The sequence below is a fragment of the Podarcis cretensis genome (assembly GCF_951804945.1).
Source record: "Podarcis cretensis genome assembly, chromosome: 16".
NCBI classification, from domain to species: domain Eukaryota; kingdom Metazoa; phylum Chordata; class Lepidosauria; order Squamata; family Lacertidae; genus Podarcis; species Podarcis cretensis.
This window is the reverse complement of record NC_137186.1, coordinates 15299575-15326699: the sequence shown is the minus strand read 5'-3', so window position 1 is coordinate 15326699 and position 27125 is coordinate 15299575. Positions and strand designations below refer to the sequence as shown.

At 47.7% G+C, this 27125-nt stretch overlaps 1 protein-coding gene across 2 annotated transcripts; it reads right to left on the bottom strand.

Moving 5' to 3' along the window:
* Positions 1 to 720: 720 nt before the first annotated feature.
* On the bottom strand, positions 721 to 25147 carry DPP3 (dipeptidyl peptidase 3). Of its 2 annotated transcripts, none has more exons than XM_079957542.1 (18): positions 25072 to 25147; positions 17781 to 18059; positions 15316 to 15405; positions 14388 to 14525; positions 13407 to 13481; positions 12874 to 12964; positions 11463 to 11593; positions 10222 to 10352; positions 9946 to 10004; positions 8421 to 8615; positions 6865 to 6977; positions 6581 to 6673; positions 5913 to 5975; positions 4737 to 4861; positions 3776 to 3896; positions 2856 to 3035; positions 2597 to 2759; positions 721 to 1105 (listed from the first exon to the last, which is right to left on the bottom strand). In XM_079957542.1, the coding sequence occupies exons 2-18, from the start codon at positions 18048 to 18050 to the stop codon at positions 960 to 962; spliced, it is 2184 nt and encodes a 727-aa protein (XP_079813668.1). In that variant the 5' UTR covers positions 18051 to 18059; positions 25072 to 25147; the 3' UTR covers positions 721 to 959. The 2 variants fall into 2 exon arrangements, with proteins under 2 accessions (XP_079813668.1, XP_079813669.1); XM_079957543.1 differs by lacking the exon at positions 25072 to 25147 and adding an exon at positions 18753 to 18869.
* Positions 25148 to 27125: the final 1978 nt, after the last annotated feature.

The following is a 27125-nucleotide window of genomic DNA, read 5'->3' as shown; positions in this document are numbered from 1 at the left end:
CCTCCTGATGTATATTTTGCTTTGGGAGGCTTAGTATGGTCAGAACTGAGTATACACTTCCGGAGTTAACACTAAATACAATACTTCTGGTAAATGAGCCACGATAGCTTCTATAGGGCCGTGAAATTTTTGTGTCCCGGGCTTTTTAGACTCATCTAACCATGTACTATCAGAAACAAAAGGGGCGTATTGGGGACATGAATTTTCCCCCAGCTCTCCTACCCGAATAGCTTGCTCCTATTTTTACTTGGCTTCCAAATCTCATTGGAATTTACCCACCCAACAACTGCTGCTTTTATCCCTCCCCCAACACTACCAACAGCACGCGACAGCTACCTGAGCTTCCCCACCCCTCAATTTTTCCACAAAAGCTGCCCTGTTTTGCCCAGTATCAGCATTTGCTACTTGGAATGCCTTCTAAGCATTATGTGGCATCCTGAGGAAACAAGCAGCAGCTCGCTAACATCTAATTTCTTAGTCCCATCGGGTTAAAGACAGCCTCGACAGGCTCCCAGACTTCTCCAGAGTGTATAACGTACCAATTTAGAGAAGCTGAGAGGGATGCATTCTGCCCCTGAGGTTCCCCAACACCAACTATCAACACAGCAGATCTGAGGAAGCCGGATCAGACTGCATTATTCCCCACACTGGGTTCAGTGCCCACCAGTTAGACAGGAGTACAGCGGGGGGGGGGGGGAAGCAGAAAGGAAGTTCACACACTTTATAAAAGCTAGGTTTATTGAACCCTTAGGTGCAACAACAGGAGGGCTGGAGCCACTGCAGGCCCTTCCGGGGGGTGGGGAATGATGGCCGACTGCTTTCAGAGAGGCGATCTTGTTCACTTGTACCCCTCATTTCCGAAAGAGACGGGTGAGGTGCAGAAACGGCCTGGTGTGCCTGGATGGGCAGGCAAAGGGAGCTGAGTGTGGGGAAGCCAGGGCCCTTGTGCCTTGTGGGGCTCAGGATTCCCAGAAATGGGCATCAGCCTGTGCCATCTCCAACAGATACTTCTCCAGGACTTCAGCATCTTCACGGAAACGGTCGCGGAAAGATTTGATGAGCCCCGCTGCACTGCTTTCATACTGCACCAGTACGACATCTTTACCTGGAAAGGGGCGGGTAGGAGGAGGAGAAATGATCAAAGTCAGTACCCATTCCAGATGGGTGATGCTCTTTCAGGGGTATCATTATCTCACCACTCCCTAGTGGGTCCAATTTGACAGGTGGACCCACCTATCAATCACCCGGTATCACTACAACACCAGGAGCTGGTCACTTTGACGTCCCAATTGCTGGGACTTCAAAGTGCATCAAAGCACTGAAATAACCTCTTTGGCTGTTTGTAGACAGTCACCCCCACTTGTCCCACTGCCCTTTTGGACATATGAAGGCCTTCAGACAGCTCCTGTTGCAAAGCATCTGGAACTGTTAAGAGCATTTGAAACTGAGCAGGATTTAACCCCTGCTCATTAGCATGCCACCAGGGATTAAATCTTGCTGCTTCAGCTGAGGATATCTTCTCCTTCTGGGAATGAAATGCACAGCCAATGAGAATTTTAACCCAAACCACACCCATCAGCTGACCTCACCAGGGACACCAGCTGATGGGCAGGTGGGCGTGGTTTGGGGAAAACGGCCGTGCAGGCCAAAAGTGGGCCTGGATTTTAATCCTACACAGTTAAATTAATCTTAAATTCTGATACTTTAAAAATAAATAAGCAAACCAATATTTATGATGCCACCTTAGCCAGATTCGCTTAACAGCTGAATCAGTTGAGCTAGGAAATACCCAGCAGAGGATGAAAGAATCACAGAAAGGTAGAGTTGGAAGGGACTCCCCAGGGGCGTCATTCATTCATACTTTTCAAGTTCATACATTTCACTATTTTTTTACATTTCACTAATTCTACAATCATTTTGACATTTCAAAACTTTACTTCCTTCCCCCACTTTCTGCGGTTCCTTAAATTTATTTTTACTATCTTCTGCATATCCAAATTAACTTAATTTGTTCATTTATTCATCTTCTTTAAATATATACTCTTATAAAACTGAAGGTTACTACAATAATCCTGCCAATGTTTTTATCTGTTTATAATTCATATGTAAATATTCAATAAACCATTTCTGTTCTTTTATAAAAGATTTGTTATCTTGATTTCTTATTCTTCTGGCAAGTTTCACCATTTCTGCTTATCCCATAAGTTTTTGTATCCATTCTTCCTTTGCTGGGACTTCTGCTTCTTTCCATTTTGGGGCAAGTAACATTCTTGCCGCTGTAGTAGCATACATAAAAAAGTTTCTATACATTTTTGGTAGTTCTGTCCCTATAATTCCCAAAAGAAAAGCTTCTGGGTTGTTGTTTTTACAAAGGTTATTTTAAACATCATATGTGTAGGTCTTGTAGTAGGGTTAAAGCTTACTGGGAAATGATATATAATGAAATGAAAAGGATGTTTAAAACAAGCCTCGAGGGTTATCTAGTCCAACTCCCTGCAATGCACAAATCTTTTTCCCAGTGCGGGGCTCAAACCCACGACCCTGAGCTTAAGATGTGCTCTACTGACCGAGGAGATATGCTCACCGCTGCTCTTACCTTCCAGGCGGGTGTTTGCTTGGACAAACAACTTGCGCTCTTCCTTGCGCAGCAGCACAGTCTTGCGCAGGCTCCGGAAGCGCTGGGGCTCCTCGTCTGTCACCGCAGAGTACGTCTCGTAGAGGGTGCGCCCACCCGCCACATCCGCTGTGGACTTCAGCACCTTTGGAACAGAAGAGCAGCACCCTGCTGGGTCAGCCTCTCTCTCCCCCTAAGGGAAGAGAGACCCTGGGCCCGTCCTTCCCTCCCTGGCCCTTACCTGCAGTTTGCGGAGAAAGTGCTCCAGCGCAGGTTTCCCTATTGTGGTGATCTTGCTGCGGTCCAGGGACACCACTGCATCGGGTTTGCCGTCTCTGCCTGTGGTGTGTTGCAGGGATACCAGCCCCCCGCCGGCTTCCAGGAGAACCCTCAAGATGACAAAGCGTGCCTGCATGTGGGCCTGCCGTGGCAGGAAGGCAACACAATGCCATTTAGAAAAAAGGAGCTTTACTTTGATATAGGATTACAGTGGCAAGACAAAAATGGAAGGACTCACCATTACCCACAATGGAGGAACGGCTGTTGAAATGACTGGGTTTAGCCGAGGTGTTGACGTGTTTAATCAGAGAAAAGTCACTGCCAACATTTACTAAAAACTGGAAACCTCTTAGAGACTTTTTGCGTGAGAAAGAAACCCAAATGGTATTTGGGTTTGAAGACTCAATATAATGTTGGTTTACAGAAAGTGGATTTGTTGGGTGTTATCTTGGAGTGGGTATGCTGAAAAATTTATACATAGAGTTCTTTTTTTTCTGTTTCACCCCACCCTCTTTCTTTCTCTCTCTTTTTCTTTCTCTCTCTTCCTATCTCTTTCTCTCCTTTTCTGGTCTGTGTTTTAATTAAGATTAGCCTTTGAGAGAAAAACGATATTGGATATTAATTTTTGGATTCCTTTTTCAAAATTTTAATAAAATCTGTTTTTTTAAAAATGGAGAGGAGACAAGGAATTCTCAACTGAGACTGTGAAGCAATGACTCTCAAGTCCAGACAGACAATAAGGGGCAGGAAACTAACATTTCCTCCGGGCCAAATTTACCAGGTGGGTAAAGGTTACCCACTTGCCATTCCCCTGATGCCACAGGCCTCTCCTTCCCACCCAGGGATATCTTTCCTCTACCCATTCCAGCATCAGGACCGCACCTGCCGCCATGTTCCGGACTCCGGGGTGTAGAACTCCAGCGCCAGCAGCCCGGCACGCACCATGTTCAGCCAGTTAATGTAGATCACATCCTCAGCATCTTCTCCTTCCAGTTCAAAGATCCTTGTGGGCAGAGCAGGAAGAGGAAGGATTATCACAGCAAAAGGGATGGGAGGGGGGTCAGAGCTGCCACCGCCTCATAATAAAACACATCCGGGTTTGCAAAGTGCCCCCCCCCCCCCCGGCGATTCAAGTTGTAGGGGGGCAGCCAGAACGTCAGAGAACTGAGGTGGGAGCTATTAACTCTCTTGCCTTGGTAAAAATTGCCTTTTAAATATTGTGCGATGACTTTGGCTAGCTGGGAGGAACATAAATTCTCCCCATGAATAAATAAAATATATAAATAAATAAATGAATAAATAAAATAAAAATAAAATAAAATAAAAAGGCAGCATAAAAAAAAACCTAACAAAAACTTAGCAGTCAAGTATTCCCCAAAGCTAATAGTTTTGTCCAAAACAAGGATGCAGGCCAGGGGGCCAAATGGAGCTTTCCAGAACTCTGTATGTGGCCCTCGGAACTCTCTACAAGTCCCACCTGCTCACCAGGCCTGCTTCACACCTTCCTTGAGACTTTTAGCCTGGCTGGGAATTTGTCCTTGGACTCTGACAATGCCTTTTGCTTGTCCTGGATGGGCAGGGAAGAGTGGATGTAGAAACCAGCTGACCTTACCAAGTAAAACTTGCATCACTGGGATGCAGGCCCCAAAAGATTGCCCAGAAGGAAACCTGGCCCTCAAGACGGAAAAAGGCTTCCCAGTCCCGGTTTAAAATCTTTATTATCTGAAATAAAAGCCCCTCTCAGCCACGGCCTGGGACTTTGGGGGTCTTGCCTGCTAAGGGCTCCATCTTGTGCTTCTCCTCCCCCCCCACCCCACATGCCGCTGCTACCTCAGGTCCTCACCCCAAGACCTCCTTGTTCAGGCACAGGTACAGCCCCACACACTCAGCCCGACACTCCTCGTAACTCGATGCAACGTTCGAAAACTTGCTGTCCCATGTCTCACCGCCTCGGTACCAGCTTCTAATCTATGGGGATAGGAGAAGAGTGAAGGGCCAGACAGCTGCGGGTGTCTTGGACAAGTGAACTGAGTCAGCTGTCTGAGGGGAGCAGCAGCCCTGTCCTCCTGATCTTAAATGGTCACCTGCTCTGCTCTGGACCAGATCGGTGGGCGGGGGTTGATTATGCAGCCAGAATCTGCATAAAACAGAGCTATGGGCTTGCTTTCCCCCTCCTCCCTCCTCCTCCCTCCTTCCTTATGTGTCGTGCCTGCTAGTTTTTAAGCCTGAGGCTATGGGTTGTTGTTGTTATTTTAAAGTTGCTCTTCCAGCATTTTTGGCTAAAAAGTAGGGTTAGGTTTTTTAAATAGCTGTCACATGAATTCTGCACCTTAAGGGGCAAAAATGCTGATCCCACAGAGAGGAAGCGAAAAACCACATTCTATATTGTAGAATAATACAGTGGTACCTCGGTTTTCGAGCGTCTCAGAAGCTAAACGTTCCCGTTTTTGAATGCCGGAAACCCAGAAGTAAATGCTTCCATTTTCAAACGCTCCTCAGAAGTTGAATGGCTTCCACTGCGTCCCCCCAATTTTATCTATTGGTTTTGCAGGCCGCCCTTTGCGCCTCGGTTACTGAACATTTTGGAAGTCAGACGGTCTCCCGGAACGGATTACGTTCAACAACTGAGGTACCACTGTATATCAGTGTAAGATATACAAATCATTATAATTTATTCTGCATCTATTGGTTACAGGGAAGGGCCATGAGCTACACAGGGGGCTGATTTCCTGCACCACCACAAAAATCCTCCCAAGTTCTATTCCGGAATTTAGAACTTAAGCACACATGTGCTTTCCAACTCATCTGTTCCACCATGAGGGCTAGAAACCTGGGGTGCCCTTTTTTCCCTATTTCTTTAAAAAGAGAACTAACTTGTGATTCAAAGGACACTGAACTCTAGGTCTCATGCAGGAACTGCCCAAGTGGTGCAAAGGACAATAAACAAGGGGGGGGGGGAGACTTCTTTAAGAAGTCACAAGCCCTTCTAATCCTCACAGGAAACATGTGAAGGCTTTACCTGTTCTCCTGTTTCTGGGTTGATCACTGCCTCGTGGTCAAAGTTGAAGGACCCCGAGTCATCCTGCCAGGATAAAAGAGAGAGTGCTCAAAAACTGAGGCGGCTCATAATGAAGGACAGAAGCAATTATTGTTGGAGGGAATGTGGGCAACAAGGATCTTTCATACAGACATGCTGGGATTCCCTGAGAATAGCTGCGTATTGGAATTTGATATTTAAATGAATGAATACTGTAAAGTCCATTGGTTCTTCTTATTCCCAATGAGCATGGAAAGGGGGGTCATGAGGAATCAGTATATAAAACGTTAATGGCTTTCATGTAATGGGCTGCTCGACGAGAAATTGCAAAATCCTGGAAGTTGGCGGTCAACTTAAATTTTGAGGAATCGCCCCAGAGACTTTTGCATGCTGCACTTGCAGGTAAATTGGCGTGCAATATGAAACTGGCCAAAGGAAAAGCAAAAACTTTTGACTTTTTTCCTAGCTGGGGAGCCCACTCATGGAATACATTAAGGGGCATAATACAAGGTTTCCCTCTTTCATCTGCCTTCCTGAGACTGTGGAACACAGGCTGAAATGGCTTCTGTCCTCTGACACCCAAATTTCTTCTGCTTTGGATATCCTCAAAAGCTTGTTTTTTTTGGGGGGGGGAGGGGTTAGGTGCCCACCTGGACAAAGAGCTTCCCGCTGCCGTGACCCAGGAGTTCATGGAGTCCAACTTGAACTTCAAAGGAAGGCCCCTTCCACTGGATATAGAGATCCTGCAAGAGGATTTGTAAATAAATAAAGTTGGCTGTTTCATTATTCCCCCCAGAGTTCGGGACAAGCATTTTTAAAAATGCATTAAAAATCAGTGAAGAATCCTTGCATGCCCTACTCCTGCAACAACCCCCCACCCCATTTTCCCTGCCCCTCCGCAAAAATACACCCCCTCCCCCAGACACACACACACCTTGTCCTCTTCTGCCAGGAATGTCAGCTTCTCCTTCTGCGTGGAGTAGGCCACGGCCAGTACATTCCCCAGCGAGACGTTCTTGAAGCCATCTGTCTGGCGGATGTCATCATCTGGGAAAGGGGGAGAAACAGGCAGGATCTGCTAAAACTGGGTTCTGCGGGGCTAGAGCTTCTCCACTTTGCACCTCTGGTTCGCAAATCACAGGCTTTGCTCCCGCCCCCCCCCCCAACGACTCAAAAGGCCGGGAGAAAAAGCAATGTTTTGCAAGCGACACTGCAGAGCAGGGAAACCCACTTGCTGACACCCGGGTCAAGTGGGATCGCTCTTCCTCCTCATGGGCGGGAGGTAATCCTGCTTAGTGCTGAGCTGGCGGTGTGCTGAGCTCTCCCATGAACTCCAGCCTCGTGCTTAGCAGGATCAACCACCCTTCGCATCAGGATCACAGGGGCTGCCTTAAAGCGCCTTTCAAAGGGGCTATTTGAAACAGCAAGTGCTTCTCTCACTGGGAGGAGACTCCTTCCACCCCACCAATGCCCACAAGGAAGCATACAAGATGCTTCAAACAGTACCTATGAGCAGTTATTTCACTGCTGTTCATCAAGGGCTAGCGCAGATTCAATCGCCCTACTTGGGTTGTCAGCGACTTTCGCTTCCTCTTCCTATTCACTTACCAAATGGCAATCCCTGGTCCTGTTATTCTAGCTATGTTTAGGCCTGTGCTAGGACAGGGGTATGTTCCTACCGGCTTCTCACCAGCTCCTCTTGTCACTCTATTCCTTCCGGCATACTTTTGTATTTTGTTTCCCCAGCGACGGTAGTCCAATTTAGGAAGCCATGCCGCTGACCAAGAATTTAATTTGGCCCTGTTCCAGGATACTCCATTCCATCCTGCCCCCCCACCCTACCATCCCTTAAGTCACGGAACATGCTTTGTTCTCACTGGGCTGCTTTGGGCCCCTGGAGTCTTTCCTCCTCTCCAACCCATTTTTTGGTATTTTCATAGTCCTTTTTACAGGCCCCATCAATGGCAGGGAAGGGAGAAAATGAGCGTTTCGCCAGCCCTGTGAGCAGCACTTCAAGGCAACACTTCTGGAGTTTCTCCTGCTGCCATCTTGTCAAGGTAGGATAACAACAATTTTATTATTTGTACAGTGGTACCTCTGTTTAAGAACTTAATTCGTTCTGGAGGTCTGTTCTAAACCTGAAACCTTTCTTAACCTGAGGTAGCACTTTAGATAATGGGGCCTCCCGCTGCCGCTGCGTGATTTCTGTTCTCATCCTGAGGTAAAGTTCTTAATCCGAGGTACTACTTCCAAACACTGTAACCCAAAGTGTTTGTAACCTGAAGCATTTGTAACCTGAGGTACCACTGTACTGTGTCTATCTGACCAGGAAGCGACTCTTCAAGGTCTCCCCCTCCCCGCCTGGAAATACTGGGAATTTGACGTGGCACCTTCTGTATGCCAAAGGGGGATCCTTGACCACCAAGTCCCAGCCCTTCCCCACGGCCTGCCACCTCCCCCCCCCAAACCTGCCACCGACCAGATCCTCACAATTTGGGATGTTGATGCCGGCAGGGATCCCGCTCCCGGCAAAGGTCAGCACGTCAAGCGAGGTGAAGTCGGGTTTCAGGAAAGTGTCTTTCTCGAAGGCACGAGGCCAAGGCAGCTCCTCCAGCAACCGCTCAGCCGCCGCCACAAGACGAGCGAACTTCGCACTCATGGCCTTGTTCACAACCGCAACGAAGCCTGGGGGGGGGGGGAAGGGTGGAGAGGCACTGTGAGGAAGCCCAGTCTTAAGGGCCTCCATTTCTGGCCCCACCCCCATTCCTGCATTGCAGGGGGGGTGGACTAGAATATCCTTGGGGTCACTACCAACTCTACAATTCTATGATCATCTCACCAACATGTCTCTTGGCTGCTGTCTCCCCACAGGCCTAGCCTATGAAATAGTCCCCAAATTCTACTTGCAAGAGCAGAAAAGACTTTTGGTGTGGCGATCTGTGGATAGCTCGGTTGGCGGAGCGTGAGACTCTTAAGCTCAGGGCGGTGGGTTCGAGCCCTGTGTTGGGCAAAAGATTCATGCATTGCAGGGGGGTTGGACTAGATCAGTGTTTCCCAACCTTTGGTCTCTAGCTGTTTTTGGACTACACTTCCCATCATCCCTGACCATTGGTCTTGCTCGCTAAGTATGATGGGAGTTGTAGTCCAAAAACAGCTGGAGACCCAAGGTTGGGAAACACCGGACTAGATGACCCCCAGGGGCCCTTCCAACTCTGCAGTTCTATGAGTCTATGGTCTCTTCGAAAGAGAGAGAGGCCCGTATGTCCCCCTTCTGGGGCGAAACAAAGAATCTCACTGGATGCGGAGATGGCATCCTTCCAGAGTCTCCAACCCTGCCTCCACCCAGAGCAGGGTGATGCGTTGAGAGAGGGGTGGGGAAACATTTTTGGCCAGAAGGCTGCTTTCCCTTTGGGGGGGGAGCACATGCTGGGGCAGTCAGGGCCAGGGGCAAAAGTGGGCAGAGCAATGGACGTAAAAGTTACCTTTCTACAGTAAGCTAGTTTATGCGCACACTCACCCCTCTTTGCCCTCCCTCCAGGCAAGCAGGAGGCATTAGCTGAGTGCATGGACGGGTTCCAGCCAGGCAAAAACATTCAAGGAAGGTGCAATTCAGGGCTAGCCAAGGGCCGAGAGCTGGGGAGGGTGAACCTCAAGGGCTAGACAGAGAGGCATTTGGCCCCAACAGCCCAGACCGCAAACTTCCCCCTGCACAGGCAAAGTAGTAGTAGTAGTAATTTTATTATTTGTACCCCACCCATCAGACTGGGTTGCTCTAGCCACTCTGGGCTGCTTCCAACAAATATAATTTGTGTCTTGGGGGGGGGGGTTGAGGGGAGGCAAGGGTGGGAGAACAATAATGCTGGGAACTTTAATCATTGTTATCATTATACTGAGAGGGCTTCAGGGCAGGGGTGGGGAGACGGGGAAAGCAAAAGAGGGCATCGAATGGTCAACGACTGGCATGAGATCGTACTACTCGCAGGTGGGGAATGGGGACGTTGAGCTAATACAGTACCTTCAAATTCCCCACGGGAACCATAGGGATCTCGGTAGCTTTCAATGAAACCTATATAGCTGTGGACACAAATGAATAAATAAATAAATGGTGGGGAGAGAGAGGTTCTTTAGGTTAACTATACCTGGGGCAACTGTTACTCTTCCCCCCAATCAACAAGGGAGGGTGGGGTAACACTCCCTATTTTCCCAGTTCCTGGGAAGCAGCATTCATTCAGAACACACCCTGAATCTGGATTAAGAGACTCCACTGATCTGTGCAGCCCCCCAAACTCACCTCTCCACGATGGGCCCCTTGTCGCGAATCCAGCAGCGGGAGCCTTCCTTGTGGGCCACGATGGAGCCTTGCGTGAAACTGGCGATGTAGTGAGACAGCATTTCCGCCTGCGTGGGGTTGGCTGCGTGTCGCTAGCAGGGAAAGAGGAGAGGGTCTGGACTCAGGCCCAACCAGCCTGAGGCAGATTTGCCCAGCCCTCGATTCTCACCACCTGCCTTTCCCACCATCCCCTAGAACGCAGCTGCTCATATGCCTTGATCTTTTTATTTTATTTTATTTTTTTAAGGAAAGATGTCAAATGGAACAGGTCAGCAGTGGCCACAGCATTCAACTTCTGGATAATCTCAGCTGTGGTTTATACAACAATACTCAAGGGCTGAGTCTTTCCATATGAACCTATCCAGTCCCTGAGATCATGCTCTGAGGCCCTTCTTCAGGTGCCTCCTCTTTGAGAGGTCTGGAGGGTGGCAACACAAAACCAGGCCTTCTCTGCAGTGGCTCCCCGTCTGTGGAATGCTCTCCTCAGGAAAATTTGCCTGGAACTTTCATTATACACCTTTAAGCACCAGGCAAAAACGTTCCTCTTCAAACAGGCCTTGGACTGACTGAAATCCGATGCCCTTTTAAAATATATTGGGGAGGGGAAATTATTGAGTTGTTTTTGTTATGTACAGTGATACCTTGGGTTAAGAACTTAATTCGTTCTGGAGGTCCGTTCTTAACCTGAAACTGTTCTTAACCTGAAGCACCACTTTAGCTGATGGGGCCTCCTCCTGCTGCTGCCCCACTGTCGTGCGATTTCTGTTCTCATCCTGAAGCAAAGTTCTTAACCCGAGGTACTATTTCTGGGTTAGCGGAGTCTGCAACCTGAAGCGTCTGTAACCTGAGGCACCACTGTATTTTGTGTTTTCATATTGAGATATTATGTTGTGAACTGCCCTGAGGACTGTGGGAATAGGACAGTATGTAAATTTAATAAATGACAACAGCAACAACAGGTCTCTAGATCTCATGGATACCCTTCAAAGAGAACAGGCCAACGCATGCTGAAGACCTAGGGTCACACGTGTTACTAAAGATACAGCTGCCACCAAAAATGATGAACATGCCACATATGTTCCCTGCCTGTAACCTGAAGCAGTGCTTAAAATCCTACACTGGGGTCTTAGTTCCCTGCCTCCACCCCCCATCACAGGGGCAGTCCAAGGTGAGCCAGGAAAGCCCACCCCCTTCCCCCTCACCTGGGCTTTCTTCAAGTTCTCCACAACCTTCTCCAGAAGTGGGGAGTAATCTCCTCGTGTCACAGTGAAGAAGCAGCCACCAAACTCAAAACATTTAATCTTGGCCGACATGTCAGCGTCAAGCTGAGAATCTGGGTGGAAGAGGGGAGGAAGGTAAACTTTGCAAGGGCTGTGGGAGTGCACGGGGGGGGGGCGTGTGCAGGAAGTCCCAAGCGTGGATTAAACAAGGCTGCGCAACCAAGGGCAGCGCCCCCCCCCCCTTGGCAGAAGCTGCCTGGGTTTCCAATTTGCAAGTGAGTACACAAGAAGGGCCCTGCTGGAGTAGGCCAAAGGCCTATTTGCTCCAGCCTGCTCTCCTCCTCACAGTGGCCATACAGGCCACACAGAGGGCATGAGCGCAACAGCAACTCTCCACATTTGTGACTCCTAGCGACTGGCATTCAGAGGCATCCTGGCTCCAACAGGGGAGGCAGAACATCCTCTGCAAATTTGTCTGCTCTCTTTTTTAAAGTCATCCAAGTTGGTGGCCATCCCTGCCTCCTGTGGGAGCAAATGCCATAGTTTCAACTATTCATTTATTAACTTTATTTTGTAAAATGTATATGCCACTTAACTGTAACCCTCCAAAGCCACACATTGTGTGAAGAAGTATTTTCCTCTTGCCTGCCCCAAATCTTTAGACATTCAGCTTCACTGGGTGGTTCCGAGTTCCAGTAATAATGAAAGATAACACAACCTCCACTTTTTTCACACCATGCACAATCATTTTCACCTCTATCATGTTTTCGCTTTTTATCTGAACTAAAAGTCCTAAATGCTGTAACCATCAAAAAGGGAACTGTGCCAACCCCTTGAACATTTCAATTTCCCTTTTATTTAATGTTTTCTCCCGCTCCACAGCTTCCTATCGGACGGAGGCAAGGCAACTAGAGAACTGCAACTGCAGCACACAGTATTGCAATTGCAGCCGCACCTTAAGACACCTGCCCTGTGTCAGCATCACTGATTTCAACAAGTACTGGCAAAGGAAAACTTCCAAGTTTAGAGAAGTTCCTCCGACCTGGTTACGTGGAGGATATTCCCCAGGTGAGTTAACTGATGCGTTGCTTTACAATCATGGAGGACTCATCTTCTTCTCTGAGAAAGCACTGCCAGACAGGTATTTTCAAACTGTGCCTTTCAAAAGGTTCAAATTATTTCATGTGCTTATTGTAATCTGGGAATGCTATTAGAGAGCAAGTGTGGCATAATGGTTAGAGTGTTGGACTATGACCTGGAAGAGAAAGGTGGTCTATGAACAACAACAACAACAACAACACAATCACTGGCCCTAAGCAGGGAGTGTTGTGAGCATGCCAGGAGTGGGGTTGGGGAGAGGGCTGGTCTATGCGACCCAAAAAAACGCTCTTACCATCTGAAAGCACCGAAGCCAGACGAACCTCATAATTCACTTTGTCATCTACCTTCGTCTTAAAAAGCCTTGTGTTGTAAGCACTGATGTTCTGGGGAAAGAGTAAAAGAAAGTGAGAGGATGGAGCCGTGAAAAGCAAAACAATCTGCCCTATTGTCTGGGGTTCTCAGGCAGAGAAAGGTCTTTCCCATCACCTGCTACCTGGGGTTCTTCCCAAGGGTACATCCCTCTATAGCAGGTGAACAAAGAAGCTGCCTTACACCTGGTCAGGTTATTTGTCCATCGAGCCCCACAAGTTTGAGATGGGGGTTTTTCTCAACTCTACTGTGAGATGCCAAGGACTGACCAGGGGGTGACACTGCATGCAGTGCCCAGCTCTGGTGCCCCGATAAGGCCCATTCCCTTGATGTAAACAGTGTGCCCACTGGGGCAGAGGACATGATATGGGGGACAGGAAGCTGCCTTATACTATGTCAGACTAGTTGCCCATCTAGGCTGCTCAACCCGGTGTAGAAGTGGGGTTCTTGCAGCACCTCAGAATCAAGGAAGTCCTGGGCCAGCTTTGCATCTTCCGTGGTGCAGTTTGCAGAGAAGTAAGTAGATGTGCCCTAGAGAGAAGAGGGAGGAAACACGGGATAAGCAGGATGCACCTGTCCTTGGAGTTGCCCTGGGCAACAGGACACCCCCCCAAAAAAACACTTGGACTACTGCAATGTGCTCTACGTGGGACTACCTTTGAAGGTGACTCAGAAACTACAACTAATCCAGAACGTGGCTGCCAGAATGGTGACTGGGAATGGCCAACGGGACCATGTAACACCGGTCCTGAAAGACCTACATTGGCTCCCAGTACATTTCTGAGCAAATTCAAAATGTTAGTGCTGACCTTTAAAGTCCTAAATGGCCCAGTATACCTGAAGAAGTGTCTCCAGCCCGGACACTGAGGTCCAGCTCTGAGGGCCTTCTGGCAGTTCCCTCACTGCGAGAAGTGAGGTGACAAGGAACAGGCCTCCTTGGTAGTGTCACCCGCCCTGTGGAATGCCCTCCCATCAGATGTCAAGGAGCTAAACAACTATTTGACTTATAGAATACATCCCAGTACAGGGAAGTTTTTAAATGGTTGACCTTTTATTGTGTTCGTAATATTTTGTTGGGAGCCACCCAGAGCGACTGAGGCAACCCAGTCAGATAGGCAGTATATAAATAATAAAATTATTATTATCAAGCGATACTTGCTAACTTCCCCCCAGAACTGAGCATGTGGATGGGTTGAGCTTGGCTCTCTGCTTCAGAGATGGGGAAACAGCCATGGGCCCCAGTCCCTTCTGAATAAACTTCTGGAGGCAACATGGCAGTGGTTGGCCAGGGGGATAGAGGGTGGAGCAATGATTGTAAATTTTACCTTTGCACAGGAGGCTAGTTTCTACAAACACAAACACCCCTCTCCAGCCTCCATCATGGCAAACAAGAAGCATTATCAGGGCACATTCTAGACAGGCAAAAGGGAGGTGTACCTGGCCACAGAGCCCCAAGTGCTTTTGTGTCGGCTCTAGGGAGAACATGCGCTCTGCACAGCGGCCCCACAGGGCCTCCATCTCTTTTGGGTGGTCCGCAAACGCCTGGCTCGCCCACACCAGCTGCTTCAGCTTCTCCTGAGGGCAGGAAGGCAAAAATGAAAGGATTACCAGTGGCATGCCAGCAGAACCATACGGAGCCTCCTCGCTCAACCTTGAGCCCCCAAAATACAACTCCCATCATCCCTGCCCACTGGTCCTCCTAGCTAGGGATGATGGGAGTTGTAGTCCGATAACCTCTGGGGTCCCAAAGGTGAGAAAGGTCGATATGGAGCCTCAACCTATCCATAGGAGAGACTCCGCCCCCTCCGCAACCTCTCAACCAGTGAGATAAAAGGAGCATTCCAATTAGCTGGAAAAGATAAATGACCCCTCCCTCTCACAGATGTCCTATCGCACCACCAGCGTTCAAAAACTCCCATTGTTCTAGGCGCACTTTGCGACAGGGAATTTCATTAATGCGAAAAGTTTCTGAGCTCTGGGTGCAGTACTAAGATTTCAGATTAAAACTTCCACTGCCGGAAGGAAAGGAGGACCTTTTTCTGCCTCCCAACTTCCAGCTGCAATCTGAAGACTGGATAAGAGACCCTCTTAAGAATATTAGGGGGGTGGGCAGGAGATGTATGGCTTCCCCCCCCCCCACTTTTTTGCAGTCTTAAGATGAGGACTAGGCCATGTGAAAAATGAACGCAATATATTACCGGCAGTTCATTCATTTTCGGCTTTGTATTCTTGTTACAAATAAAGTGCGCCTGGACGTTCCATTGTGGCGCCCATAACCTAGGTTTAAGGAGCCATTTAGCTCCTAGCTTTCTTGTCTCAGTTTCTAACACTGCCCACTATAGACACCTGCAAACCTTGTACTCACCTTTGGAAGGTTGGGCACAAATTTGGTGTCCCCGAAGGATTTGTAGTTGCCCATGTTGGCATAGAAGGCGGCAGCGTAAACCAGGAAGGCCTGCAAGTAGCAACAGTCGTGAGAGCCTCTCCCTCCCCCTTAGCCATATTTTTTAAAATCCCACCCCTCAAAAAATAATTTTTTTTTTTTACAAACTTGGAATTGGGAAGCTATAAAACCAGAGAGACCATATAACTACCTTCAGACAAAGGATACAGTCCACCTGCAGGCAAATTAGCCCAGTTCTAGAAACTCCCCACTAAACCAATTTTATCTAGCCTTTCGGCTCTCCAGATGTTGTTAAAAATCTGTTCCAAGAGTGGGAATCGTTTTTCAGCCTGAGGCCCACATTCCCTTCTGGGCAACCTTTTGGGAGCCACGTGCCATTGGTAGGCGGAGTCATAGACAAAAGTGGGTGGAGCAATGAATGTGAGTTTTACCTTTCCACAGCAGCCCACTTTCTTCTTCTTTTAATTTGGTTTTTTTATGGATTTTTTTAATGCAAAAAATATAATTACATCTGCAATAGATGTACCAATTTGGCTACGTATGGACATATAGCACTTACATTAAATGAAACAGTCCCTATTTTAACTTGAAGACTAAGTTATGAGAGAATGAATGCCAGAGCGGTCACAAATAGTGATGTTAAATTCTCAAGAATAATCTTTTGGAGAATATTCTTGAGAATATTCTCCAAAAGATTATTACCGAGAATTTAACATCACCAGTCAGAAATACATTATGATGTACAATAACGTAGAGTAGCCCAGATTATAGACATTCACTCATATGCCCCTCTCTATCCTCCATCCCAGCGAGCAGGAGGCATTATCAGAGTGGAAGAGAATACTCCACTCCAGCAAAAACACTCGAGGATGTGAAACAAGGCCAATGAGGGGAGCGGCCTGGGGAAGAGTTGCAGGGGCCAGACAAAAAGGCCTGGAGGGCTGCATTTGGCCCCCAGGTCCTGCTCTTTTTCCAGCTTAGTGCCATGCCTGAGCTGGGCATCATGATTTGTTTTCCCATCAAAAAGTCCTGAGAACTTTCGGGTGTAAATTCGTCTACTATGTACCCCCACCCTCCTCTCACCATTTCCCCCTAAACTAAAAAGCACAAGTTTCATGTGCTTAATTCATAGGAACGGTTCTCCAGACCCCTCCAGGCTTTTTACAACATCTCTTTTCAGAGAGGGCCAGCAGAACGTTTCAAACACAACAGACACAGTCCATTCAGATGCTCACAATGTGGCTTGCTAAATCTAGATATGCAGGAGTCTTTGGCATAGCGCCCTTCGCTCCTCCCTTTGGGGCAGGAAGCCTCTAACTAACCACAGTTTCCTGTGCTGTCCGACTCAAGAAACAATGATTAACACTTTGTCATGAGCCAGAAAACTGCAGTATTTTTCGCTCAGTAAGACGCACCCGACTATAAGAGGCACCTAGTTTTTAGAGGAGGAAAACAAGAAAAGCCAGCAAGAGCCGCAGACACGCTCGCTCGGTGCAGCTCTTTAAAGATAGAGCGGCTCTTGCTGGCTTTTCTGGGAGGTGGGAGAAGGGACTGATGGGCTGCCCTCCATCCCTTCTCCCACCTCCCTGAAAAGTCAGAGCAAGCTGCGCAGCTATCGCTGAAGCCAGCACATTAAGAGGGAGAGCTGCACAGCGCCTCTTGTTGTGCTGCCTTCCCAGCGAAGCAGGATGAGGGACAGAAGTTAGCCCTTATGGAGCCCCTTCCGTCCCTCATGCTGCTTCGCTGGGAAGCCAGCAGACCAAGAGGCGCTGCGCAGCTCTCCCTCTTGCTGTGCTGGCTTCAGCGATAGCTGCACAGCCTGCATTCGCTCCATAAGATGCACACACATTTCCCCTTACTTTTTAGAAGGAAAAGAGTGCTGTCTTATGAAGCGAAAAATACAGTAAACCGACTTCTAACCAAGGCTTGTTCTGAAGCTGGCAACCATAGTTTCTTGGTTCATACACAACGGGGAGCTACGATGGATGCTTCCTGCTTTAACTGCGGCTCAAAGGAAGAGCAAAGAAAGGGGGCTGAGGAGGAGGGCGAGGGGCTTGTGCAGTTCTTGGCTAAGTACCGTATTTTTTGCTCTATAAGACTCACTTTTTCCCTCCTAAAAAGTAAGGGGAAATGTGTGTGCGTCTTATGGAGCGAATGCAGGCTGCGCAGCTATCCCAGAAGTCAGAACAGCAAGAGGGATTGCTGCTTTCACTGCACAGTGATCCCTCTTGCTGTTCTAGCTTCTGAGATTCAGAATATTTTTTTTGCTATTTTCCTCCTCCAAAAACTAGATGCGTCTTGTGGTCTCGTGCGTTTTATAGAGCGAAAAATACGGTAAGTGTGATCATCCAAACACAGCTGAGTAGCCAGAATGTGGAAGAGAACTGGTTGGGCAAACCTCGCAGGACACATGCTGTCTCTAGTACCTGATACTCCTCGTCTGAGAGGCCGAGCGAGTGCGCCACCTCGCCTAACTGAGTCGGGTCCTGAGACCGAAAGAGCCGTGAGAGGAGGGCATAGATGGCAGGCGCTTCTGGGGAGGTCTGCTGCAGCACCACCAGCCCCCCGTACCAACAGGCCCGCGACAGGTAGTGAGCGTACAGCCTTTCCTCCGCAGATAAGAGGTGGAAGGCTTCGGCACAGTCCAGCATTGCGACGCCAATATCATTGGGCAGAACATACTGGGGATCCACCATCCTGCCAAACTGGGGAGAGAAAGAAAGAGAAAGAGCCATTAATACAGAACTAACCCTTCAGTGCTAACGAACGAACTTGAAGTTGCATTGAAGACATCAAACCTAAAGCAGGCAGAATGAATGAATGAAATTCATTATAGATGATGATAATAATAATAATAATAATAATAATAATAATAATAATAATAATAAAGAAGAAGTAATATTATAGAGTTGGAAGGGACCCCTTCAATACAGGAATCTCAGCTAGATCATCTATGACAGAAGGCCGTCCAACCTCTGCTTAAAAACCTTTAGTGAAGGATAAAAGTAAAAGGTAAAGGTAACAGGTAAAAGGTAAAAGGTAAAGGACCCCTGGATGGTTAAGTCCAGTCAAAGGCGACTATGGGGTTGTGGCGCTCATTTCACTTTCAGGCCGAGGGAGCCGGTGTTTGTCCACAGACAGCTTTCCACCCAGTGCCCGGTTTAGCATGCAGGAGTTTCATGTGTTCACAAGAACCTCTGCAGTCAGATCTCACCACCTAGTCTTCAAACTGGACCTTTTCCACCACTGACAAGGCAGATACATCTACCCACTAATTCACAATTACATGCAAAGTTCAATCCTGGAAGCTCATTCATATTGCCACTGACCCACAGCCTCCCTCCTCCCAGCTTATAGCCAGTCCCTGCCACCGCCCTTCTGCAAAACCAGCAACTCACCTGCTTCTTTTTCTAGCTGCCTCCAACTTCCTGACACGCCCCCTTCTTTCCCCCATTCATAGCTTCGAACATGGTGAAATGCCCCCTGCGATACAGGCAGCCAATCCCCAAGCCTCCCTGAGAAGAACTGATGTCTATCTGCTGGGAAACTAAGGCCCGCCCCTAAGTCCTTTCTCCACATCAGTGATTGGTCCAGATTTAAAAATAAACAACTGTAGCCCCATTGTCCCTCCCCTAAATTGTCCCTCCCCATTGTCCCTCCCCAATACTATCTCCTCTTAAGTCACTCAACTTACATTTTTCAAACAAGTGTTTCTATCCAATCCGAGTCTTTGGGACAGGTAAGAAGGATGCACAAAATCTACCACTCTGAATAAAAAGGAGTTTTCTGTAGAACCTCAAGCACAGATAGTCAACATGGTGCTGTTCAGACTGTGCACATAAATCGCATTTGCAAGGTCTAAAGCAGGGGTAGGCAACCTAAGGCCCAGGGGCCGGATGCGGCCCAATCGCCTTCTCAATCCGGCCCGCGGACAGTCCAGGAATCAGTGTGTTTTTTGTTTTTTTAAAAATAATATTTATTACTTTTAAACCTTACAAAAAAGAAGAAAAAGAAAAGAAAAAAAGAAGCAAAAGAAAGAAAAAAACAATACAATACAATATATAAACAGTACACAATGCAACATTAACACATTAGACTAAACAAAACAGAACAAAAACAATTTAAAAACATACATCATACCATTTCAACGCCTTATCTTTCATTCCCTTGTTTCATCAACCTCCTCTCACCTCCCTTTTTGTATTCCACTTCTATTAATTGTTTCAGCAATTCCTTTCCATCTTTCTATATTTTCTGTCATATAATTATCTTAACTTATTTTAACCTTATTTTCCATTAATACTATAATACTTATTTATGCTTAACTCCTTATAACATTTCTACTAAAGCCATATAATTTCATTCCAACATTTTTCAGACACTCATTAATTTTACAGTATTTCTATAAATAAACTTTAAACTTTTTCCAATCTTCTTCCACCGTCTCTTCTCCCTGGTCTCGGATTCTGCCAGTCATTTCCGTCAATTCCATATAGTCCATCAACCTGGTGATCTTCTGTCCGAGGCTCTTAACTCTTTTCCAAGTCCCTTCTGCAGGTCTTCTTCATATTTATACATGCACTTTACTTTGTCTTCTGCTGATCTTGTTCTTAATTTCCTTCCTTTGATGCTGAAGAGTAGATCTCGGGGAAGCTCTGACCTAGCAATGTTTTTATTCCTTCTCGACAGGTCAGCCAAATCTCCGTAGTTAAAACTAAAATCCAAAAGATATTTCAGGACGTGTTTCAAAATCCCTCCAAATCTGAAAGTCCCCACAACTCCAATCTCCTCCTGACCCAGGTCCAGGTCCCAAAGGTCAGTAAATCCCTGCATGAGGTGATCTATCCAGCTTTCCTTCTCCAGTCCAAGCAGGGCTCCAATCCTCAAAATCTGACTTTCTCTGAATTCAATCATAGAAGGCAACAACTTATAGTCATCAAATTGCCTCTGTAAGGCTGGGGCTCTCTCCCTCTCCACTTGTATTACTTTAGGTTCAACAACAACAACTTTCTCCCTCGCCTTCTCCACAGTTTGCCATGTCAAAGTAGATTCCTGTATCGATTCCTGAATGATTTCTGTATAGATGTTAACTTTTTGTCCCAAATTAGTCACTTTTTGTCCCAAGTTATCAATTTTGATAGTCATCAGATCCGTCTTCTTGTGGAGCTGTTCCAATGAATCACTTATCTTACATAATGCAATCACTAAGGCTTCTTCTGTCGACATTCTTAACCTATCCAAGGTCAATCCCTGGTTCTCACGGTTTTTTATCTTGCAGCTGGAGATTCCACCAGCTCAACTCTTGTAACAGTTTCAAAGGCTCCCTCTAGAGGGAAACAATTTCTATTTGTATCAATCCTTTTAAGCACAGTTCAAGCAATAAAATTAGTTTCAATTTTCAGTTACTTTTACTCCTTTTTAAATGCAGGAGACAATGGAAACAATGTATTTCTCTTATTTAACTAGCTGTCAAGATACGTTTTATTCACAGTCATTGAACTTTCCCAAAACGTCAGTCTTACTAGCAGCCCGTTTCCAGGTTCAGAGCAGTGGTAATTTAACTTTCTTCACTCTCTCCTGCAGGCTTACGCGATCCCAAATTTCCCCCTCTCTTCTCCTGCTTCCAAGGGGGGTTTAATGATTTTAGCCGATGGAATTTAAATCCTTTACAGAGGACTTTCCAAGACTTTAGCTTGCAAGCTCTATTTACAAAAGGGGAAGGCGGACTTCCTGTTTGAAACCTCCCCGTTTCGGTGCCAAATTAAGACGTTTAAAAATCCAATTTTCCATTCTACTCACGGGTAGTTGTTTAGGATCAAATTGTCCACAGGAAAAAGTCAGCATTCTCCGTCAACAGCAGTGCAGCTTCACTCCGTGAAAGAAGCAGTCAATTCGAAGCACAGCACCGCTCACCCCACGTCGCTCCGGATCCCCAAAACCAGGTCTCCCCGCGAGTAGGGGAGGCGCAAAAGGTGCCAGCCGAATCCCACATTCACAGGCTTCTCCCGCCTGTGATTTTTAGTGGGTCTCCGCCTTCGCCGTGGCGGCCAGACCCTGATTTCCACGGAGCAAATTCCTCCCGATCAGAGGAATTCCACCATTGTCAGAGGCGCCAACCCGGAAGTCCGGAATCAGTGTGTTTTTACATGAGTAGAATGTGTCCTTTTATTTAAAATGCATCTCTGGGTTATTTGTGGGGCATAGGAATTCGTTCATTTCCCCCCCCCCCTCAAAATATAGTCCGGCCCACCACATGGTCTGAGGTACCATGGACCAGCCCATGGCTGAAAAAGGTTGCTGACCCCTGCTCTAAAGGTTATTGTTAATAATGACGGCAGTGCCTCTGGGAATGTGCAGAGTGCCCGTGAGAAACCACAGCCAGCTCCATAAACTGTTTTGGGGCCCATCAGCTTGCCACAAAACAGCGAGCAAGCATAGGCTTAGCCCTCCACCCCCAAATGCATCTGAGAACATGAGACCTAATGCCTTTAAGATGCTTTTGAACTCCGCATTCCATTTTCCTGACTGTCGCTGGCCATTCTGTTTGGGAGCTGATGGGAATTGGAGTCCAGCGACTATGTGGAAATTGCCATGTTGGCTACCCCTGCCTCAAAGGCTAACATATGGCACAATATCACAAGTACATATACCACAGGGGTTTGGGTATGTGTCAAACAGTGGTGCCAAAGGGAAATACAGAAAGCCCAGGAAAGAAATCCCACTGAATTGGAGCCAGTCCTGGTCACATCTTGCACCAGGCTCCACCGCCATGGAGGACCCCAAGCACACCCTGGAACTTTTGGTGCCTCCGCAAGACTCCATCTGGGAGGACCACTTGCTCCCCAGCCCCACCGGATCTCCTGGTCCCTCCCCACCAGGCTGTGCCCTCTCACACTGGACCCTCACAAGCTCCTCTCCACCATAGTGTGAACCTCCAAAGACCGTGCAATCCCATTTCAATCTCTGCTCCTGCCATTAGAAAAAGAGGAAGGGGAAATGGGCTGGGCTGGCTAGCTACTTTCTTTGTCGCCTTGAGCGTGGAATGTTGCATCAGAAATGTGGGCACCCGCCCTGCACCAAGTCGGTCCATCTAGCCTAGTATTTACACAGGCTGGCAGTGTTAGAAACTCAGACATCTAAGCTAGGCACCAATGGCTTCTTAAACCAAGGTTACAGTCGCCAAAATGGAATGTCTTGGGCAAGACGGCTCGAAAGTCTTATTTTTCAAAGGATGAACTGGCTGTGATTGATTATCAGTTAAACATCTGGCTAGTTCAGATGACAACCTTGACCTAGGTTAAGAGCTCTGAGAACTTAAAGAAGAAAAGTCCCTTGGTCCAGGGACAGTCCACACACACACACACGCCAGTTCCTACCTCTTTTTCTTAAGGGTGACACGGACTGTTCCTAATGTAGGAGCATTCTTCAAAACGGAGAGCAGGGCAGTGGGGTGGATAAGTGAAGACAAGCTACAACAATTAACTAAAACATTGTTCATTGCCCCTGCTCAGGCTGCACAGAAAAAGCATTTTGGTTCCTGGAATTCATTCCGATTGTGCAGATTAAATATAACTGATAGAATTCTACAGGGTGCGGTTTTAGTGTGCGAAAACTGTCCAGATCCAGATGGCGGAGACGGCATGCGCCATCCTGGCACCCAGGTGTCTGAACTTGGTCGCAAGTGGCCTGGTGCCTGGCTAATTTGGAACACTGCTGACAATGCCTCCTGCTTGTCTAGACAGAGAGGTAGGGGTAGGTGTGTGTGTGTTTCTAGAAACTAGCCTATGGTAGAAAAGTTTACAACTTGTGGCTCCTCCTACTTTTGCCTTTGGCCCCGCCCACCACCAGCACATGGCCCTCAGAAGGCTGTCAAAGAAGAGCCTGTGGCCCTTGGGGTAAAGTTGGGGTGGATTAGAGACCATGGGGGCTGTGGGTTTCCTTAAGCCTCTGACCCAATTTTTCCACAACTGTTGCACTGCTTCCCAAATGCAAAACACTTGGGGGGGGGGGGGGGAGAGAGAAAGAAGCAACCACTTTCACCAGCCCACTGGTTTATTGAGCTCCACACAATGAACCCGGGATCTTTTGCATGCAAAGCATCAGCTCTGACCTGGGCTGAAGGTGCTGGATGACAACGTTCCTTCTTACCTGGAGCGGCTGCTTTGTGCAGGGAACAGTGGTCCCTCTTGCCTCCCTATCTTGGTGGCTAAAAGGCATTCTGGACTAAAAAAACCCTTCAGCTGTAGTTCAGAATATCTGGAGGACACCCAGTTGGCAAAGGCTAATCTACTGCTTCCTGTCCTTGGGAAACTAGAGGTGCTGGGAAGATGCAACCAGGGCCTAAAATCATAGAATCGTAGAGTTGGAAGGGACCACAAGGGTCATCTAGTCCAACCCCCTGAAATGCAGGAATCTTTTGCCCAATGTGAGGCTCGAACCCACAACTCAGGCTCTACTGCAGGGTTTCCCAAACTTGGGTCTCCAGCTGCTTGTGGACTACAATTCCCATCATCCCTGACCACTGGTTCTGCTAGCTAGGGATGATTTTATTTATTCCATTTATTGAATTTATATACCACCCTATACCTGGAGGTTGGGAGTTGTAGCCCAACAACAGCTAGAGTCCCTGGGGAACCCTGCTCTACCAACTGAGCTATCTTTAGCAATGCAAAGAGTGAGCTCTTTCACCAAGCGGCAACCCCTCCCAAAAACCTTTGTTTACTTATTTCATCAAATTTATGCACTGCTTGGTTGGAGGGAAGAAAACCCTCAAAGCTATAGAAGCTGCCTTATACTTGCTATGCCTTATATTAAGGCCTGGGGAACCTTTTCTAATGAGAGGGCCACATTCCCTTCCATACAAAATTCTGAGGGCCATTTGCCGGAAGCAAAAATGGGCAAAGCAACAAATGCAATTTTTGCCTTTTCTGCAGCAGGCTAGTTTCTGCACATACTCAGATTGCCCCCCCCTGAAACACCCCCCCCCCATTCACCAACTGTGCAAGGAAGCAGCACTACCAAAGCTGAGTCGGCCTTTAGTTGACATTCCTGCATTGCAGGGCGTTGTACGAGATGTTCCATGGGGTTTCTCCCAACTCTATGATCCTATGCAGCCACCGTGCAATCAGGCAAAAACACGTGTTATGTGTGTGCATGTATGTGTGAACAGCTAGTGAGAGGTGGAGCTTGGAGAGTTTCCAGTGCAGGACAGCGAGTCTGGAGGGTTGCAATGGGCGCCAGGCCTGCGTTCCCCCACTCCACCTGCTTTGTGCCACCCGTCCCTGTCGCTCAGCCTTGCCTGCACCGACATTCAGCAGCTCTCCAGGCATAGGAAGCTGCCTTCTTCTTCCGGATCAGATCATCGGCTCCATCTAGGCCAATACAGCCCGCACTGACCGGCAGCAGCACTGCAGGGTTTCGGGCGGGAACGCCGGGGACTGAACCAGCGACTTTCTGCATGCAAGGCGGATACAGTACTCCAGCACTCAGCCACGGCCGCTTCCCCATCTCCTTGGAGTCAGGAAGGCGACGGGGATGGGCGGAAGGGAAGCAGCGAGCGAATCACAGAATTGGAAGGGTCCCCAAGGGTCATCTAGTCCACCCCCGGGCGGCCAGCCCTCCTGCTGTGTTCTTGGACCGGGGGGCAAGAGGAGGCCATGTGGAGACCCTGGAAATATGGGATTGATTGGACCCGCCGGCCCCCCAGACCCTCCTCACCTGTTCCTTGCTCCCTCGTTGCTTCCAACTTCCTGCCCCGCCCCCTCCTCGCCCTCATTCATAGCTTCACTGTCAGACACGCCCCTGTGGCCCAGCCAGCCAATCCCAAGGCCCTTTCGGGGGGAAGACTGACGTCAACGTTGCTGGAAAAGCGGAGTCCCGCCTCTTGCTTCTTCTCCTCTCCCAACGATTGGCGGCTGCTGCTTGCTTGTTCGTTTCTGCAGAGCTATGGCCCTGCCCACTTTCCCCGCCCTTTCTGTTTTTTAAGCTGCACGCTTACCCGCGTGGAAAGTGAGCCTTGCTGAGCGCAGGTACATTTTTTGCTTGCATCCAAAAAGACATCGGAATGTGTGGTCAGTCTCTTACAGCTTTATCACCACCCTTGGTTGGTTGGTTCTTAATGGAGTTGCAGGAAGCTTACATCAACACCCTTCCAGACGTTCTGTTTATTGTGCATTCATGATTATTTGTTCTCGTGATGGTACCGGAGTGCTTTCGCGCCTTCCCACTGTCGATGCTGTTTGTACCTGCAAAAGTATTAGGGCAGACGAACTGCTTCGTTTCCAATCAGTGCATGACCCTTAGCTTCCTCCTGAGATCCTTGAACTTTTCATACCACAAATGTTCTAAGGTGGGGTGTGCCCAGGAGACTGTATGTCCTGCTTTTGTCACGCTATGGCTTATGTCCCTCTGGATTGCAATAAGTAGGTAAGTATCACAATACAGCTAATAATAGTGGATCCACCACTAATGAACTATTATCGCACCAATGACATGTTGCAGAAAACAGCAGGCAAAGAAGAGTCTTTCACCTCTTACTGCTTTTTTAACTGATGGAGCACATGTTTTTGCATGCAACTCTTACAGAGATGAGATGAGCAAAAGAGCTTGCTTACTCCCACTCTCCTAACACATGGGTAGGCAAACTAAGGCCCGGGGGCCGGATCTGGCCCAATCGCCTTCTAAATCCAGCCCACAGACGGTCCGGGAATCAGCATGGTTTTGCACGAGTAGAATGTGTGCTTTTATTTAAAATGCATCTCTGGGTTATTTGTGGGGCATAGGAATTCATTATTTTTTTTCAAAATATATTCTGGACCTCCCACAACTTCTGAGGGACTGTGGACCGGCCGGCCCCCTGCTGAAAAAGTTTGCTGACCCCTGTACTAAAAGATCTGGGAAGGGCTTTTGAAAGATGTTAGGCCAACTCACTGACTTAACAAAACAATAAAGAAAATAGTTGCTAGCTTTCTCCTTTCTGTAGCAGAGAACCTATAAAGATAAACTAACTCTGTAGTTTAACTCAGCTTGTATTAGAAATTGTACAATTTTGATGCTCTAACCAGGTCTGTGACCGTGTAACATTTGTTGTGGTGGCTTTTAAAGCCTGGGGTTATTGTGTGCTGTAAAGCATTTGCTGTACCACACTGTGAAACTACGGCTGTTCCAGGCTGTGGCTATTTTGGGGTGGGATTCAATTACATACCAGCAAATTTTGGATGTGCTATCAGTTGATGGAGAGCTGTTGTGCAACAAACCCACTTGCCCCAGAGAGCAAACTTTTTGCAATAAGAGACAGCCAGGAAATCTGCTGGTAAGTGTGATAGCACTCACTATGAGGCAACATCATGCAAATAAATCAGGATGAATGCTGAATGAACAGGTAGTCTGGAAACACTTGGAGCACTCCTGATTTTTCATGCTACCCTCCTGACCCACAACTGATGTTATGTTAAAACATTCCCCAACATAGGCACAACAGAGGCAACAAATACACAAATTATGGCATGTTCTAATATGGAGAAACGGAAATATTTGGTGCAGGATTCTTTAAAACAGGAGTGGGGAACCTTTTCACACCAGAGGGCCACAGACCCTTTTGGACAAGCTTCTGAGGGCCACATGGTACTGGTGGGCAGGGCCAGAGGGAAAAGTGGGCAGAGCAACAAATGGAAATTTTACAGTACACTAGGGTAGTTTCTGTACTGTCAATCCTCTGTCCAGCCAAGCAAGAAGCATTAAAAGGAGTTCAAAGATGCATTCTAGACAGGTAG

Bases quoted from the DNA above. Each gene is read 5' to 3' on its own strand.
- DPP3 (XM_079957542.1), bottom strand. From the start codon at position 18,050: ATGGTGGATCCCCAGTATGTTCTGCCCAATGATATTGGCGTCGCAATG. The intron at 11,594-12,873 runs GTAAGAGCGTTT...TCTTCCACCCAG, and splicing joins GGCTTCGGTGCTTTCAGATG to ATTCTCAGCTTGACGCTGAC. The intron at 2,760-2,855 runs GTAAGGGCCAGG...TCTGTTCCAAAG, and splicing joins ACTTTCTCCGCAAACTGCAG to GTGCTGAAGTCCACAGCGGA.